Below are 15,289 nucleotides of genomic sequence, written 5' to 3'. Positions count from 1 at the left end.
CAGAAAAAACTGGACTGTGTATCAACATAGGAAAAGATATGATGTAATGTAAATGTCAGAAGCTTATGATGCAACCTGATCAAAACTACATTGGTGTGGCTTTAGCAACATTGTTCTTTTTTTTTTTTTTTTTTTTTTTTGCTTTCTCTTCCCTTAAATGTTAGAGTTCCCAAGAGGTGTCTAACTGGCTGGCTCAGTAGGTAGAGCGTTCAACTCTTGATACCGGGTTGTGAGTTTGAGCCTCATGTTGGGTGTAGAGTTTACTTTTAAAAAATGTTGGAGTTCCCAAGTTTGACTTTGTTCCTCTTGTCATTTCTATCTACCCTCACCATTTCAGATACCATCCAGCTTATTTATCATGTTGCCCAAACATGTCTTGTGCCCAGGCCATGTTTTGAACTTCTCACCCACGTTATTCATTATTTATGTTGTTTTGTATACACCTCTATTAGTAGTTAGATAACATTCTGGGAAGAGTTGTCTGTTTATCAGTCTCCTCCATAAAAGTAGAACTCTTCCAGGATAAGATGACTAGGACATATTAGTAAGGACTCAATAAATGTTTGAGTAATACAAGATAATAATACATTGAGTTCATACTGTGTGCCAAGTACCTCTAAGAACCTTACATACATAGTATCATCTAATTCTCACAGCAGCCCTGTAAGCCAGACATATGATCACACAGATGAACAAATAAGGAAACAGGATTATAAAAAACAGCGACCAAAAAGTATGCAGACGTTAAATTAGGTATTAAAACGAGGGGATTATAGGTGGTTTCTCTCTTTCAAAAATTTCTTTACTATTGGAGTTAAGCTGCGTGTGTGTTGTATATGTGCATGCGCCGGTATCTGCACGTGAGCAAATAACCTAACACTTCAGTAGGCTAACACAGCACCCGGAAATTGCAGGGCAGGGTTTGGGAAAAGGGGCGGAACCCAGAGGTACTGACAGGCAGAGACCCGCCTCCACCGGTGAGCAGCCTGCGAAGGCGGGGCGTGCGGCGGGAGGAGCAACGGGCCCCACCTACGGAAACGAGCCCTTACCGGGAGGCCAACCGGCTGCTCCTCGCAAATAAGGTGCGGGGACTGTGGGCGGAGCCACTCCTGAAAGGATCCGGCCGGGGGGCAGGGACAGGCTAGGCCCACTGGCCGGCACCGATTGGTTCCGTCTGAGATGGGGCGGGTTCCAAGGCTCGCCCAGGCTCGTCGAGGGGCGGGGCCTGCGCCTAAGCCTCCTGGAGAGGAAGGAGAGCGACACGGAACCCAGTTTTGGGACGCATAGGTCTGCAGTGCCCTCGGCCCCAGAGGCGGAGCCGGAAGCTCTACGGTTTCGTCCCTAAGCCCCTCTGTTTTCGAAGGGGCAGTCCTCTTCCTCTCGACTCGTTCCTCCTGCCCTTCTCCCCCTTAACCCGGAGGCCGAAGTCCCCAGCCTGGCCGGGCGGTGCTGCAGGAGCTCCCGGACCCGGAAGAAGCGCTAACTCCCTCCTCCGCCATGGAGCCCACCGCGCCGTCCCTCACCGAGGAGGACCTGACAGAAGTGAAGAAAGACGTGAGTAGCACAGCCTTGTCCAGGCGCCGTCCAGGGCAGGGGGTCGAGGGTGGGCAGGAGCAGGCAGCGGCCCGGCGGGCGAGGAAAGCGGAAACCCGGAGTGGGAGTCCGCGTCGGAAGAGGAGCCTTGGGGTGGAAGAAGCGGAAGGTCCAGGCACCGCAGGACGGCACCCGAGGTACCTTGGTGGAAGTGATCCCTCGTAACCTGTTAATCCACGTTTAAAATCGCTAAAAGCAGGACTTGGGTTCCTGAAACCTTGTCCAGTGGAGCGTTTCTTCGCAGTCAGCTTCTTGCCCACTCATCACTCATCCCCCGGTGATTTTTACCCCTGCGCTTTGGGGCTGCGTTGTTGGGAATCCTCTGCCCAGGTTCATTCTTGAGTCAGAATCCTTAGGCTGCTGGCTCAACCTGGAGCAAAAACTGGGCCAGTTAAAGGATCCAAGCAGTGGAGCAAATATGTGAAACTCTTTTATAAGGGGGGTTGGGGGAAGCTCAACAGCTGAAAGCACAACCTGGAATTCCCCTAGTAAGCAGACGCCCACATATTTAAATTGGGGGGGGTGGGTGTAGCCGAAAATTAATTTACAGGTAAATGCTGAAAATATTCAGTACCTAAATTATGGTCTGTTGCTTGGACGCTGCAGAACTGCCCAAATCTTAATACCTACTTGTTAAGTTATTTCTTGTTTCTTTTGCTTTTAATTACTTGTTTTGCCATATAAGACCTATATGGGTACCACTGAAATAACTTCATGTAACTTAAACACAGAAACTCAACAGAAAATGAGTTCCAGTTTAACACCTTAATACGTACACAGAATCATGTTTGTGAACTGGACAAGACAGCAGCTTTTTAAATGTTCATCTACCTTAAATTCTTCCCCTTTCCCTCCCTTGGAAGGTTTATTACACTGTACTCATAATTACATAATTACAATTGGTGTGACTCATTAGCAGAAGGAAACTGGATATGATTGGGATTTCTGCCTTAGTTTCTTCATTCAGCAGATTTTTATGGAGCACTTAATATATGGAAAGTACTGTTCTTGGGCCTAGAAAGATACAAAAAAAGGACAGTCAGGCCTTTGCTTTATATTCTATTTGAGATAAGACTGGGACATTGATAACTACCATAGAATAAATGAGTGTTGTCTTATATAAGATTTGTGCCAGTGGAACCATGAACTTTAAGAGCTAGGCCTGTGGTGTTCCAGGTTCTTTGTCACACAATTGGCAATATTCCCATTTAATCTTTACAGCAGCCTCTAAGGGAAATAATTGTCATTCCCATTTTACAGCTGATAACAAAAGGCTGTGAGAGGTTACAAGTGAGCATAAATATAAAACCTGTACACAAACAGTTATGAAGAGTGTCTTCCAGGTCTTCATTCATGTTTTTCCTATCAGTTCATTGATATTATCTATCTCCATGATTTCAATTTACAGCTATACCAGACATTCATGACCTTGGAGAATCATGAGTGGTTTGCAGGAGGTCTATAAGAAAAAAGTATATGCACATTTTTTTTCTTAGAAATTTTTCTCATCTGTTTTCAAAATGGTTGATGACCTCAGAAGGTTTTAAAATTATACACATATTTGGAGTTCCTTCTTTGTCAACTCTAGGTACTTATTTCCAGATATCTACTGGAAATCCACTTTTATATTCTGCACACTTCTCATCCTGTCAAAAACTGGACTTTTTATCATCCCTTCCCCAAAGCTGCTTGCTGTCCCCTGCGGTATTCTCTGTCTTGATGGATAGTATACCACCACCCAACATCCTGGAAAGTCCCACTTTTTCACTATGCTCCTCCCGCTCCCCCACCCACCCACTCTAGTTGTTTACCTCATCTTTTGGGTTGGATTTAGTTCAGTTTCATAAATATGGATTAACAGACTGCTGTGAGGCATGCATGATTCTAACAGTTCAAAAATTAAAGACTAAGACACAGTCCCAGTTTGAAAAGAACTTGATTTCTTGGGAGGAGGTAGACAGACATAAATTAATAATTTCAAATTACAGTATATGTGCAGTGAATTTTCCATTTATCTGAAACACTATCTACTTGACACTCTGCTAAGTGCAGGATATACAGAGTTGAACAAAACATGCCTGGTTTTTGCCTGCTTCAAACATATAGGTCATTAGGGTTGAAAACAAATATATGATTACAAATTATGGTAAGTACTATGAAGGAGACAAACAGGTACTGAGACAGTAGCAGGGAGAATCTACTTGACATAGAATTCAGGGAAGGTTACATTTAAACTGGTTGCGAAGAATTTGACAGAACTGGGGGAATAATCTAGGCAGAATAGAATTTGCAAAGGACCTAAAACAGGCAAGACCTTTGTGACTTGGGGAAATTGGAAACAGGCAGAGGGTGCCCTGAGGTGAAGTTACAAAGGTGGGCTAGAGCCAGTTCATGAAGGGTCTTACAGGTGGTAATAAAGTGTTAGGATTTTTTTCCCAAGTGTAGTAGGGGGTCTGTTGAAGAATTATGTTATATTTTTAATCCCTCTGCCTGTTGTATGGACTAAGGAAAGCCAAAGTAAGAAGAGGGAAACCAGTGAGGAGATTCTTAGAATTTATATAGTTGAGAGCTGATGGTGATTTGGATCAGGCTGAAAGCCATGGAAATGGATGGAACAAGAGAATTCCAGATGCATTTTTGAAATAGAAATGATAAGACTTGGTGATGGATTGAGTTGAGAAAGAGAGTGGTATCGCTTCTCGGCCTTTTGGCTAAGATGAAGTGGAGAAAGAGAGTGGTATCAGACTGGTAAGTGAAAATGTTAAATCAGCAATTAGACCTACAAGTCTGAAGATCAGAAAGGAGATCTGAGCTAGAAATATAAGTGTGGGATTGAATGAGTTCACCTTGGAAGTTGAGAGCTAAAGAGAAAAGGGAGATCATTGGGGAGTTTTAAAAAGTGAAAGGTGATAGCCACAGAGGTGGGAATAAAGAGTGTGGTATTCATATAAGACAAGAAAGCAGTATTTCAAGGAGGGAGTGAGTGATCAGCTGTGTCCATGCTGCTGAGAGGTAAGATGAAGACTGACAAGTATGAGATTTGACAGTGAGGAGGTTTTTGGTGGCTGAAAAGAGTAGTGACACAGAGTAGAAATGAATTGGGAGATAAGAAGTGAAGTCGTGGTATATAGACAAGTGAAATAATCGCACAGGGTGCTATAAGGACAGAGGAGAGGGGTGCCTCACTCCATCTGGGGAGTTCAAGCAAAGCTTCCTGAAGGAGTGACCGCTGTGCTGCACTGTAAGTGATAAATAGGGGCTTAGGGTCTGAGAACAGAAAACCAGACAAAGTAACAACACAAAGAACTATATAGTGACAAACAGCAGCTTTTAGGTAGAACATAAAGTACCAGGACAGGTAGAGGTGGTGATAGATTACGCTCCAGAGGTAGGCAGGATCCGTATTATGAAGTACCCTGTCTGCCATTATCAAACAGCTGTTATTTATTGGGCACCTACTGTGTATCAGAGACTGTGTCGAGTCTTCATATTCACTGTCCTACTAAGTCCTTCTAACAGTCCTGCAGGCTGTTTATCACTATTCCGTAAGTAACCCGAAGCTTAGAGAGGTTAAGTTACTTGCCCCAGCTCTTACAGGAGTATATGGCAGATTTAAGATCTGAACTGAAGTTGGCCTGATCCAGAGCCACACTCTTGACCTCTGTACTATTCTGCCAAAGTTGAGGAACTCTATCTTTTAAGTTGGTGGAACACACCAAGTTTTAAATTTTTACAAAATTAACTGACAATATTTCAATATTAGTAGAATTCACATAACACTCCAGATTTCCATTTTCTCTTGAAAAATTGGAAGACCTGATAGATGTGTGAAGGAGAAATTTGAGCAGGAGAAAAGAAATAGGAAGTACAGCTAGGTGTCTTGTTTGTTAATAGTCCATGCAACATATGGTGAAGACCTGAGCTAAGGCAATGCTAATAATAGAAATGAAGTGAAGGGGCCGATTAGATAAACATAAGGGATAAATTGGCAGGACTTGGTGGGTGGGCGATCAGATGTGGCAGGTGAGCAAAAGAGAGGAAGTGGAGGATGAATTGTAGGTTTATCGCATGATTGGATGGATGGTGGTACTCCCAAATGAGTTAACAATATCAGAGGGAAAGGATAGGCAAAGATAACAAATTTGGTTTTGGACAAGGTAAATTTAAAGTACCTTTGGGATGTCTAGGTGGAAAAAGTCTTGATCACATACACAAGTTTGGGGATCATCAGCATATAAATGGTAGAGTTGACAACGGATGAAGTTTTTTCAAGGAGTTGAGCTTTAAATCTATTCTCTCTCTCCATCCCCACAGCTTAAATCCATGCACTCGGGGCGCCTGGGTGGCACAGCGGTTAAGCGTCTGCCTTCGGCTCAGGGCGTGATCCCTGCGTAATGGGATCGAGCCCCACATCAGGCTCCTCTGCTATGAGCCTGCTTCTTCCTCTCCCACTCCCCCTGCTTGTGTTCCCTCTCTCACTGGCTGTCTCTATCTCTGTCGAATAAATAAATAAATAAATAAAATCTTAAAAAAAAAAAATCCATGCACTCAACACAGCTTATGTAAAATATTGTGACAGTCTTCTTATGGGTCTCCCAATTTTTGCTCCCCTAGTCCTCTGCAAACTTTTTTTTATTGCTTCTTATTTGTAAACCTTTGATAACTCTTTTGGCTGCAGGGAAATGTATGTTCCTTAACGTGTTATAAAAATTCTTCCATAATCCAACCCGTTTTCCTTTCCAGGTTCATTTCTTAACTACTGTCTCACATGCACCCTGCATCCCAACTACCCCAGACTTGTTAGTATTCCCTTCTGTGCACCTTCATGCTACAAGTGTAGCCTCTGCAAATTTCCCAGGTCATGGAGGTGTAGTTAGTTGTTTACTCTGTGCTTCCTCAGTACCTGTGGGGTTTTTTTCTGGACCATATCACATTGTCTTATAATTATTGGTTGTGTCTGATATGTAATCTCCAACTAGACCATGTGCCCTTTATGTACAGGATTCAAGTCTTGCTCATCTTTGTATGCTCAGCACTTGGCATATTAGGTATTTAGATATATGAAATGTTTGTTGTATGAATAAATACATGAATGTGGGAGTTCAGTGGACTGAGAACTATAGGAACCCTTCACCCAGCCTACTTTCCTGCCACCATGTACTCGGATACTTCTAAGATCTTCCATTGCCTTTAGCTCATCATGATAAATGCAAGTCAAATTAGTCATCATTGTCTTCATCACTAACATTTGTTGACGACTTACTATGTACCAGGCACTTTTCTAAGTACTTTACATATATTATTTTATTCCTCTTAATACTCAGATAAGGAAACTGAGGCACCGAGGAGTTAAGTTGCTTACCCACGATCACATATCTAATAAATGGAAGAGATAGGATACAGTCACTGATACGAAATTATTAATGCTATTTATTGAGACCCACACCAGCTTTCTGCTAATTACGCTCCTGTTTTCAGACCTCATATCTAAGCCTGTTTTCTGTGATTTTCTTTTCTTCATTTCTTTAATTTCTTGCAGCATTCATTATTTCTTTAGCATACTCCCCCATCCCACGCCCACTTCCCTTCTACCAGTTGACTTGTTGAGTTAGGGTATAGTCTTTCCAACTGATTCCAAAGATAGACACATTATGGACTCCTATGGTTTTACTCTAGGAAAAACACTCTTACTCTAGGATAGACACTCTTATGGTTTTACTCTAGGAAAATGGAAAATTAATAAACATAAGAAAATTATAAATTATGCCGCCTCACTAAGTTATCCTCTTTGGTCCTGACTAATCCTGGATTCCTTGTTAAATGGGTAACTAAAATGTATGGAAGCCTCCGCTCTCATCTTTATCCCTGAAGGTGGAGGCCCTGAGCATATCTCCCTATTTCCATGGACCTGTGCCCTCTAAATTTGACCAGCTTCCTCCTCACAACAGCCTGGTCTTGGTTTATAGGCGTGAAAATGAGATTAAAGCACAACAGAAGCTGCGAGGAATGTTTAGTCTAGGACCTACTTCTGTCTTCTTGGCCCTTCTTCTTAATAACATGGATTTTAGTAGGCCTGAGCCTCCTGACTTCAGTACGTTTTCTCTCACCAGTTAAGATTCCTAACTAATAATCAGTCACCTATGTGATTTCAAGTGTTTTAAAAAAAAAAAAAAAAAGGCACTGAAGCACAGTTTGATGTCTTTTAGGCTTTAGAAAATCTGCGTGTATACCTGTGTGAAAAAATCATAGCTGAGAGACATTTTGATCATCTACGTGCAAAAAAAATACTCAGTAGAGAAGACACTGAAGAAATTTCTTGCCGAACATCAAGTAGAAAAAGGGCTGGAAAATTGTTAGACTACTTACAAGAAAACCCCAAAGGACTAGATACATTGGTTGAATCTATTCGGCGAGAAAAAACACAGAACTTCCTGATTCAGAAGATTACAGATGAAGTACTGAAACTTAGAAATATAAAACTAGAACATCTGAAAGGTAAGATGTTTTGGTATCCAAGAATTCATTTAAATGTGACAATGCTTTTAAAAGTAAAATACAAAACAAAAAACTCAGAAATGACTATTTTATTTTTATTCAAAAAGTTTCAGCTTCAGAATTACATTTGACTTATGTTTTTTTTTTTTTTACCTTATGTCATTTCATTGGAAAAGTGGAATATCAGTGTTATATATTTATATTCATTTAACAATACCATTTATACAAAACTTTAATGAAATCCCAGGATACACATGAGTTTGTTTCTGAAGTCTGCAGAATGTAAGATCAACTCAGAAGTAACCCCTGAAAATGCACTATCACACATGAATAATACATAGGCAAAGTATTTTTAGTAAGTCCAACTCAGATGGTTCTTCTTCCCCCAGTTGATCACAGAATGAAGTGGTTAGCATATGCTTGTAAGAATCATGTTATATAAGTTATCCATAATGTAAAACACTAGAGTCACACTCAGTCTGGCATGATGAGAGAGGCATGGGAACGGAAGTTGATCAATGGCATAGCAAATTCATTTCCTGTGTTTCACCCTCACCCTGGAGCATACATCACTAATTGGAATACTACAGAGAATTGCCTGCACTGTTTAAATCCTCCTCTCCCCACAAACCCCATCTCTCTCTCTCCCTGGGCCTTTCTCTAGAGCACTTAAGATAAATGTGCATGTGCTGTAGCTCTACTCCGGCTGTTCTCGGCACTGGGGACACAGAAAAGAGTAAGTTAGGGCTCTGCCCTTAAGAAACTCTGTAAGTCCATATTGGGACACATTGTAAGTCTCCCCTCCTGAGCCATATTTAAGAAAATAGTTCCTATAGCATGGAACAGAAATGCTGAATGTATTGTGAAGTTGAAAAGCTAGTGGGGGAAAAAATGACATATAAATGTACTTTATAGACTTCGCAGATTTTACATAAAATTTGTCAGCTCAGAAGGTTCTGTGCCTCTAGACAGTTAGGTGAAATATTTGCTAAGACTAACAGCAAGATAGAATTTGTGGGTGTTCTTTTACCCTGAGGCTGGCTAATTGTTGGCTATACCCCTTGGATATGGTAAAATTCTTTGATCAGAGCAACAACCACTGTCATTTAAATAAACTGTTAGGTTGAGAACCAGGACATTATTTAATGTGAAGAGGAGACTGGGTTATAGTTCTCACTTTCCCATGAAGTAGTTCTGGAATGTTGGGCATGACTTAACTGTTTGGGGCCTCTAGTTTTTCATCTCTACTAGTGAGGAGCTGTCCCACGGGACCTCTGAAATCCCTTCCACTTCTAACACCCTGTGATTCAAGAATCTGTAATTGGTATTAATTAACTCAGAATTTTACATATGCTCTGTTTAAAGTTTTTTTTTTTATTGTGTAATACATTTTGTGCCAGAATGCTAAAGAATATTAGTTGTGACAGCTGTTTCTTATTTTATGAAAAACTTTAAGGGCTACTTAATTTTTTCCAGGTCATTCAATGGTTAAGTATATAAGGATACAAATTAAATGTGAATTGTAGCATGTCATTTAGCTTCCTTGAGACTATTTCCTTATCTAGGAAATAAAAATAATGGTATACTTCATGGTTGTTGGGAAAAGCAAATGAAACGTGAAATGGATTATGACAGAATTTATAAATTGCTGTTTAAATCTTGGTTGTGTGGTAACTCCCTTGTAATCTTTAAAAACTGACAAGATGGGTATGGGCTCAATTTAAGTTACTTTTTCATTTACATCTGAATAATTTTATTGTAGGACTGAAATGTAGCAGCTGTGAGCCTTTCCCAGATGGAGGAGCCACCAACAACTTCTCTCGATCAAATTCAAATGAGAGTAATTTCTCTGAAAAACTGAGAGCATCCACTGTCATATACCATCCCGAAGGAGAATCCAGCACGGCGCCCTTTTTTTCTACTGAGTCTTCTCTGAATTTGCCTGTTCTAGAAGTCGGCAGAACTGAAAATCCCACCTTCTCTTCCACTACGCTTCCCAGACCTGGGGACCCCGGGGCTCCTCCTTTGCCACCAGAGCTGCAGTTAGAAGAAGGAGGAACTTGTGGAAACTCTAGTGAGATGTTTCTTCCCTTGAGATCACGTGCCGTTTCCCACCAATGACAGTTTATAGCCTTTTAATTTTTTAATAATGACAAAAAATATTTGAAAGGAGATCAATCTTTTTATAAAATTGCTATAATGACAACATTTGGTATATGTCTTTTAAAATGCTATGGAAGCATACTTTGTAAGTAGACTTTTTGAGGACAAAAGAAGCGTACTTTCAGATAGCTAAAGAAAATCGTGTTGATCATGTACTTTTCAGTGTTTTCTATTCTTTGCATTTTTGAGGTATCGAGTGTTTTCACATTTTTTATGTTTTAAGACTAACTTTAATAGGGGACATTTCTGTATTTGAGAACAGAGTCTGAGGCTGGGAATAATGTCTCAGTGCATTTGTGCTAGAATTTTCACAGTCTAATAGTCTTTTCCAACTATTCAGCAGTAATTTTCAGATTAAGCTACATCTATATGGTGATAAAGCCAATCACTGACCGGAAAACTGCTAGTGTACTGAAAAGAATCTCCCACTTTCTTGAGCTTATAGACGCTTACAGAGAGTCCCCTTCTGATGCGGAGGAACATCTAAGGGAGTTTGAGCCACCTAAGATCTCAATTTGCCAAAATACATTTCTTATTATCCTTACTAATTAATACTGTTTTCTTAGGATTTTCACAATCTTTGCTTATCGTTTTCATTCCTACAGAAAAATCTCAGCAAAAGCCTGCGATTGTGTGTAATTTGGTGAGATTTTAAAAATATTTTTCTGTACTTTTCATTCTCTTTTAATGAGGACCACTGTACAAGTTGAAATAACTAGGACGAAATGTTGTGTGTGTGTATGTGTATATATGTGCCAGTTCTGTCTTTAATGCTCTTTGGAACAAGTGGGCCATTAGCCTGATTTGTCTTTTTATTTTAACAAAGTTTGACTAATTTTACACCTTTAAAAATTTTATGCTATCATTGTTTTTATTTAAATTATAATTCTGCCTATTTCCATTACTTTTAAAAAGCAGAGATGGAAATATGCTATTAACAATAAAAGTTTTTCAATTGTAGTGCTATTTTTTTGGAAGTTTCAAGTATTTCAATAGGAAGTAAATACCTAAAATACCTTTTTTTATATGTACCAATTTTTATAGAAACATTACTTCAAGTGGTGAGATCAAGTGCATTTCTGGATAGACTGATGCATTTATCAATCACGAAGAAGATCGACATACTCTTTAGATAAATTTTTTTCAAGCCTGGATGATTTTTGTACTGTGTCATTTTCTAAAGATTATGGGAAGCATGTTTCACATTCAGCGAGGCATAAGAAAATAGTGGCATTACATTTAAAGAAGTCTCGTTAAAAAGCAGAAGCAGGCTTTTCATCAATTAAAATAAAATTTGATATGTGGTTACTTTAAATAGAGTTTACTCAGAATCAAAAAGAATTTAGATATGTTGTATCACCTACATTTATAGTTTATAACACTGAGTTTTCTTTCAGACTGTTAACTATACAGACAATAAAATTAAGGTTTTAACAAACTTAGCCTTTTGGGTGTTCTGAATCTTATGAAGTCAATTTTTTTTTCCCTTTAAACAGTGACACCACCTATTGCTGAAAATACATAAATTAGAATGTCAGACTGACAGGTTGGTGAATGCAGGAATGAAAAAGTTACTTTTTATAGATACCATGTTATCACTTCTTACAAAAACAACAATTCTGAGCTCACTTTTAAAATTTTACCTTAATTAATAGACTATTTTTTTGCATGGTTTTAGATTTATAGAAAAATTGACCAGAAAGTACAGAGTTCCCATTTATCCCCACTTCCTCTGTTTTCCATTTTCACATCTTGCATTAGTGTGGTACATTTGTTAGAATTGATGAACTAGCCCTGAAACATTATTAACTAAAGTTAGTAGTTTACATTAGGATTCACTCTGTGCTGTGCAGTTCTACAGGTTTTTGGTGCTTTTTTTTTTTAAGAGTTTATTTATTTAGAGAGTGCATGTGCTAGCAGAGAGGCAGAGGGAGAGAATCCTCCAGCAGACTCGCCGCTGAGCTAATGTAAATGGACGAATAATGCGATGAAGAATGGGATATTGACAGTCTCAAATATCTCCCTACAAAACACACACTAATTACAAAGGAGGAAAAAAGTAACTTGATAGTAGAAAACCCTGCCAGATACTACTTAAACAAAAAATCAGGGGAGCCTGGCTGGCCCAGCTGGTAGAACATGTGACTCTTGATCTTGGGGTTGTGACTTTGAGCTCCACATTGGATATAGAGATTACCTAAAAATAAAATCTTAAAAAAAAAAAAAAAGTTAAAATTAGTACCAAAGCAAGTGAAACCACATGCCTCCTGATAGAATGCAATGAGAAGAACACAACATGACTTTCATGATATTCTTAACAAAGATTCGTAACCTTAATTTATCACTAAGACAAACTGAGGCATCTTCTACAAAATAACTGGTCTATAGTCTAAATATCAAGATCACGAAAGTTAAAGACAGAAACCATTTCAGGTTGAAGGAGATGATGAGACACAGCCACTAAATGTAATGCATGAAGCTAAACCAATTTAAAGATTATTAAATGTTAAAATAAGCAAGCTAGGAGAAAAGTAGAGGTAGAATTGGTAATAAGTGTTTGGACTTGAACTATATTTTAAATTTGAAATGATAACACTTGGCTGACTTTCCACCTGAGCACCTGGATTAATAATGCTGCAATTTGAGGTGCCTGGCTGGCTTAGTCCATAGAGCATATGACTCTTGATCTCAGGGTCATGAGTTCAAGCCCCACGTTGGGTGCAGACATTACTCAAAAATAATGGTAATGCTGCAATTTAAAGAGATGGGGCAGATGATGGGAGGTGGGGAGTATTGAGGGTAGGAAATGAACAGTTCAGTTTGGACATGTTTTTCAGGTATCTATTGCTGCATAACACACCACCCTAAAACTTAGTGGCTTAAAATAATGACCATTTATTTGTCGTGATTCTGCAAATTGGGCTAGACTTGACTTCATAGTTCTTATGATGGTCTATCCTGGGATCATTCTGCATTTTTTTTAAAGATTTTATTTATTTATTTGACAGAGAGATAGCCAGCGAGAGAGGGAACACAGCAGGGGAGTAGGAGAGGAAGAAGCAGGCTCCCAGCGGAGGAGCCCGATGTGGGACTCCATCCTGGCACACCGGGATCACGCCTTGAGCTGGAGGCAGACGCTTAACGACTGCGCCACCCAAGCACCCCTCATTCTGCATTCTTATAAAGGCTCAACTGGCATTGTATAAATTCACTCACAAGTCTAGTGCCTTACCTGGGATGGATACACTAGCTGGGAGCTGGCTGGGGTTCTTTATTCATGGTCTCTCCAGCAGAGGAGCTGGACCTCTCTTTACATGGTGGCTCAGGGCTCCTGGGAAAAAAAAGAAAGCAGAGGCATTCTAGTCATCTAAGCAAGGCACAAGGCTAGCCCAGATCCAAAGGGAGAGGAAATAGACCCATGAGGGAAGGAGCGGCATGCAGCACTGGCATGGCAGGAATTGTTGATCACCATCTTGGTAGAAAATCTACCTCAAACATGTTAAGTTTGCAGTGTTTGTTAGACATTGAAGTTGGAAACTGGGTACAAGGATTTGGTGTTCAGGGAATAGTTCTGGACTGGTTATATAAATGTGGGAGTTATTAGCATAAAATGGTATTTTAAACCATGGGACTTGATGAATTCACCTTGAAACATAGGATTCATAGAAAAGAAAGGATGATCCAGGACTGACCCTAAGGTGCTCTAACATCTCTGAACGTGAGACAGAAGAAGGCAAGAGAGGAAACTGAAAAGAGCCCTGTGAAATAAGAAGAGAACTAAGGTGTATGATCTAGTGAAAGGCAAGAGAAAAAAGTGTTTCAAGGAGGCCTATCTCGGGACGCCTGGGTGGCTCAGTTGGTTGATCGTCTGCCTTCGGCTCAGGTCATGATCCTGGGGTCCTGGGATGGAGTCCCAGTTCCGGCTCCTTGCTCTGCAGGGGCCTGCTTCTCCCTCTGTCTGCTTCTCCCCTTGCTTGTGCTTGCTCTTTCTCTCTGACAAATACATAAATTCGAAGAAAAAAAAATCTTAAAAAAAAAAAAAGAAGGAGGCCCATCTTCTTAAAAGGTGAAGTAAGAAGCAGCCCTTGGACTTGGTCACAGGGAGGCTATTGGTGGCTTTGATAACAGGGACTCCATATTACTCAAATTGGGTACCCCAACCCCACAGGCACTCAACAGTGGGCAAGGTTTTGGTTTTGTTTTTTTTTTTTAAGATTTTATTTATTTATTTGAGAGTTTTATCTAGGAAGGGGCTAGAAACTGAGGTCAGCCACATGGGCAATCAACTATGTCTACATGACTGAACCCCAATTAAAACTCTGAACGCCAAGGCTTGGGCAAGCCTCCTGATTGGCAATACTCCATGCACACTGTCACTTATCTCTGCTGCAAGAAATTAATACTGTCTATATCTCCATGGGGTCAGGATATTGGAAGCTCTGTGTGTGGAACTCTCCCGGACTCCACCCCTTGTACTTCTTTCCTTGGCTGACTTTAATCTGCATCCTTTTGTGGCAATAAACTACAAACAAGAGTAAAAAAGCTTTCAGTGAGCTTTGTGAGTCCTTTTAGCAAAAACTTGCAATTGGTGTCAGAAGTGAGGATGGTTTTGGGTGCCCCCAAACTTTGCACATTGGGACGATTGTTTTCCTCTGTTGACACAGGTATTTGGATGAAAAATGTTGAGAAAACATTTATCTAGAACTACACAAAGTTATCATAACCCACATTATTTACTGATCATCTACTCAGCGAAAGGCACTGAGCTGGGTACCAAGAATGAACAAAAGAAAGAGGAGTGAAGAAAACAGACATGGAGCCCTGTGGAGCTTACCTCCTGCAGGAACAGCAAGTCATGAATGAGTGTATCATCTGAATGAGCAGGCATCCCTCCCTGTGCTCTGTAAATGTTTACAACCAACTTTTTCTTTTTCTTTTTTTTTTAAGATTCTATTTATTTATTTGACAGAGAGAGCACAAGCAGAGGGACAGGGAGAAGCAGGCTACCCGCAGAGCAAGAGGAGCCCGATGTGGAACT

The 15,289-nt window shown here is 40.2% G+C and overlaps 1 protein-coding gene across 1 annotated transcript; it reads left to right on the top strand.

Annotated features, from left to right (window-relative positions):
* The first annotated feature begins 985 nt into the window (after window positions 1-985).
* On the top strand, window positions 986-11,689 carry BCL10 (BCL10 immune signaling adaptor). The gene is made up of 3 exons (XM_045801873.2): window positions 986-1,554; window positions 7,800-8,088; window positions 9,851-11,689. Exons 1-3 carry the CDS (start codon window positions 1,498-1,500, stop codon window positions 10,207-10,209), a joined length of 705 nt encoding a protein of 234 aa, XP_045657829.1. The 5' UTR covers window positions 986-1,497; the 3' UTR covers window positions 10,210-11,689.
* The last annotated feature ends 3,600 nt before the right edge of the window (window positions 11,690-15,289 follow it).

Source organism: Ursus americanus, chromosome 12 (genome assembly GCF_024610735.1).
Source record: "Ursus americanus isolate L20-20 chromosome 12, mUrsAme1.1.p, whole genome shotgun sequence".
NCBI lineage: Eukaryota > Metazoa > Chordata > Mammalia > Carnivora > Ursidae > Ursus > Ursus americanus.
This window is presented reverse-complemented; position numbering and strand designations above follow the sequence as displayed.

What these genes read in the sequence shown, in the direction of transcription:
- BCL10 (XM_045801873.2), top strand. Translation starts at nt 1,498, where the DNA reads ATGGAGCCCACCGCGCCGTCCCTCACCGAGGAGGACCTGACAGAAGTG. An exon ending in TGACAGAAGTGAAGAAAGAC is followed by an intron (nt 1,555 to 7,799) that starts GTGAGTAGCACA and finishes GATGTCTTTTAG; the next exon opens with GCTTTAGAAAATCTGCGTGT. An exon ending in AAAACTAGAACATCTGAAAG is followed by an intron (nt 8,089 to 9,850) that starts GTAAGATGTTTT and finishes ATTTTATTGTAG; the next exon opens with GACTGAAATGTAGCAGCTGT.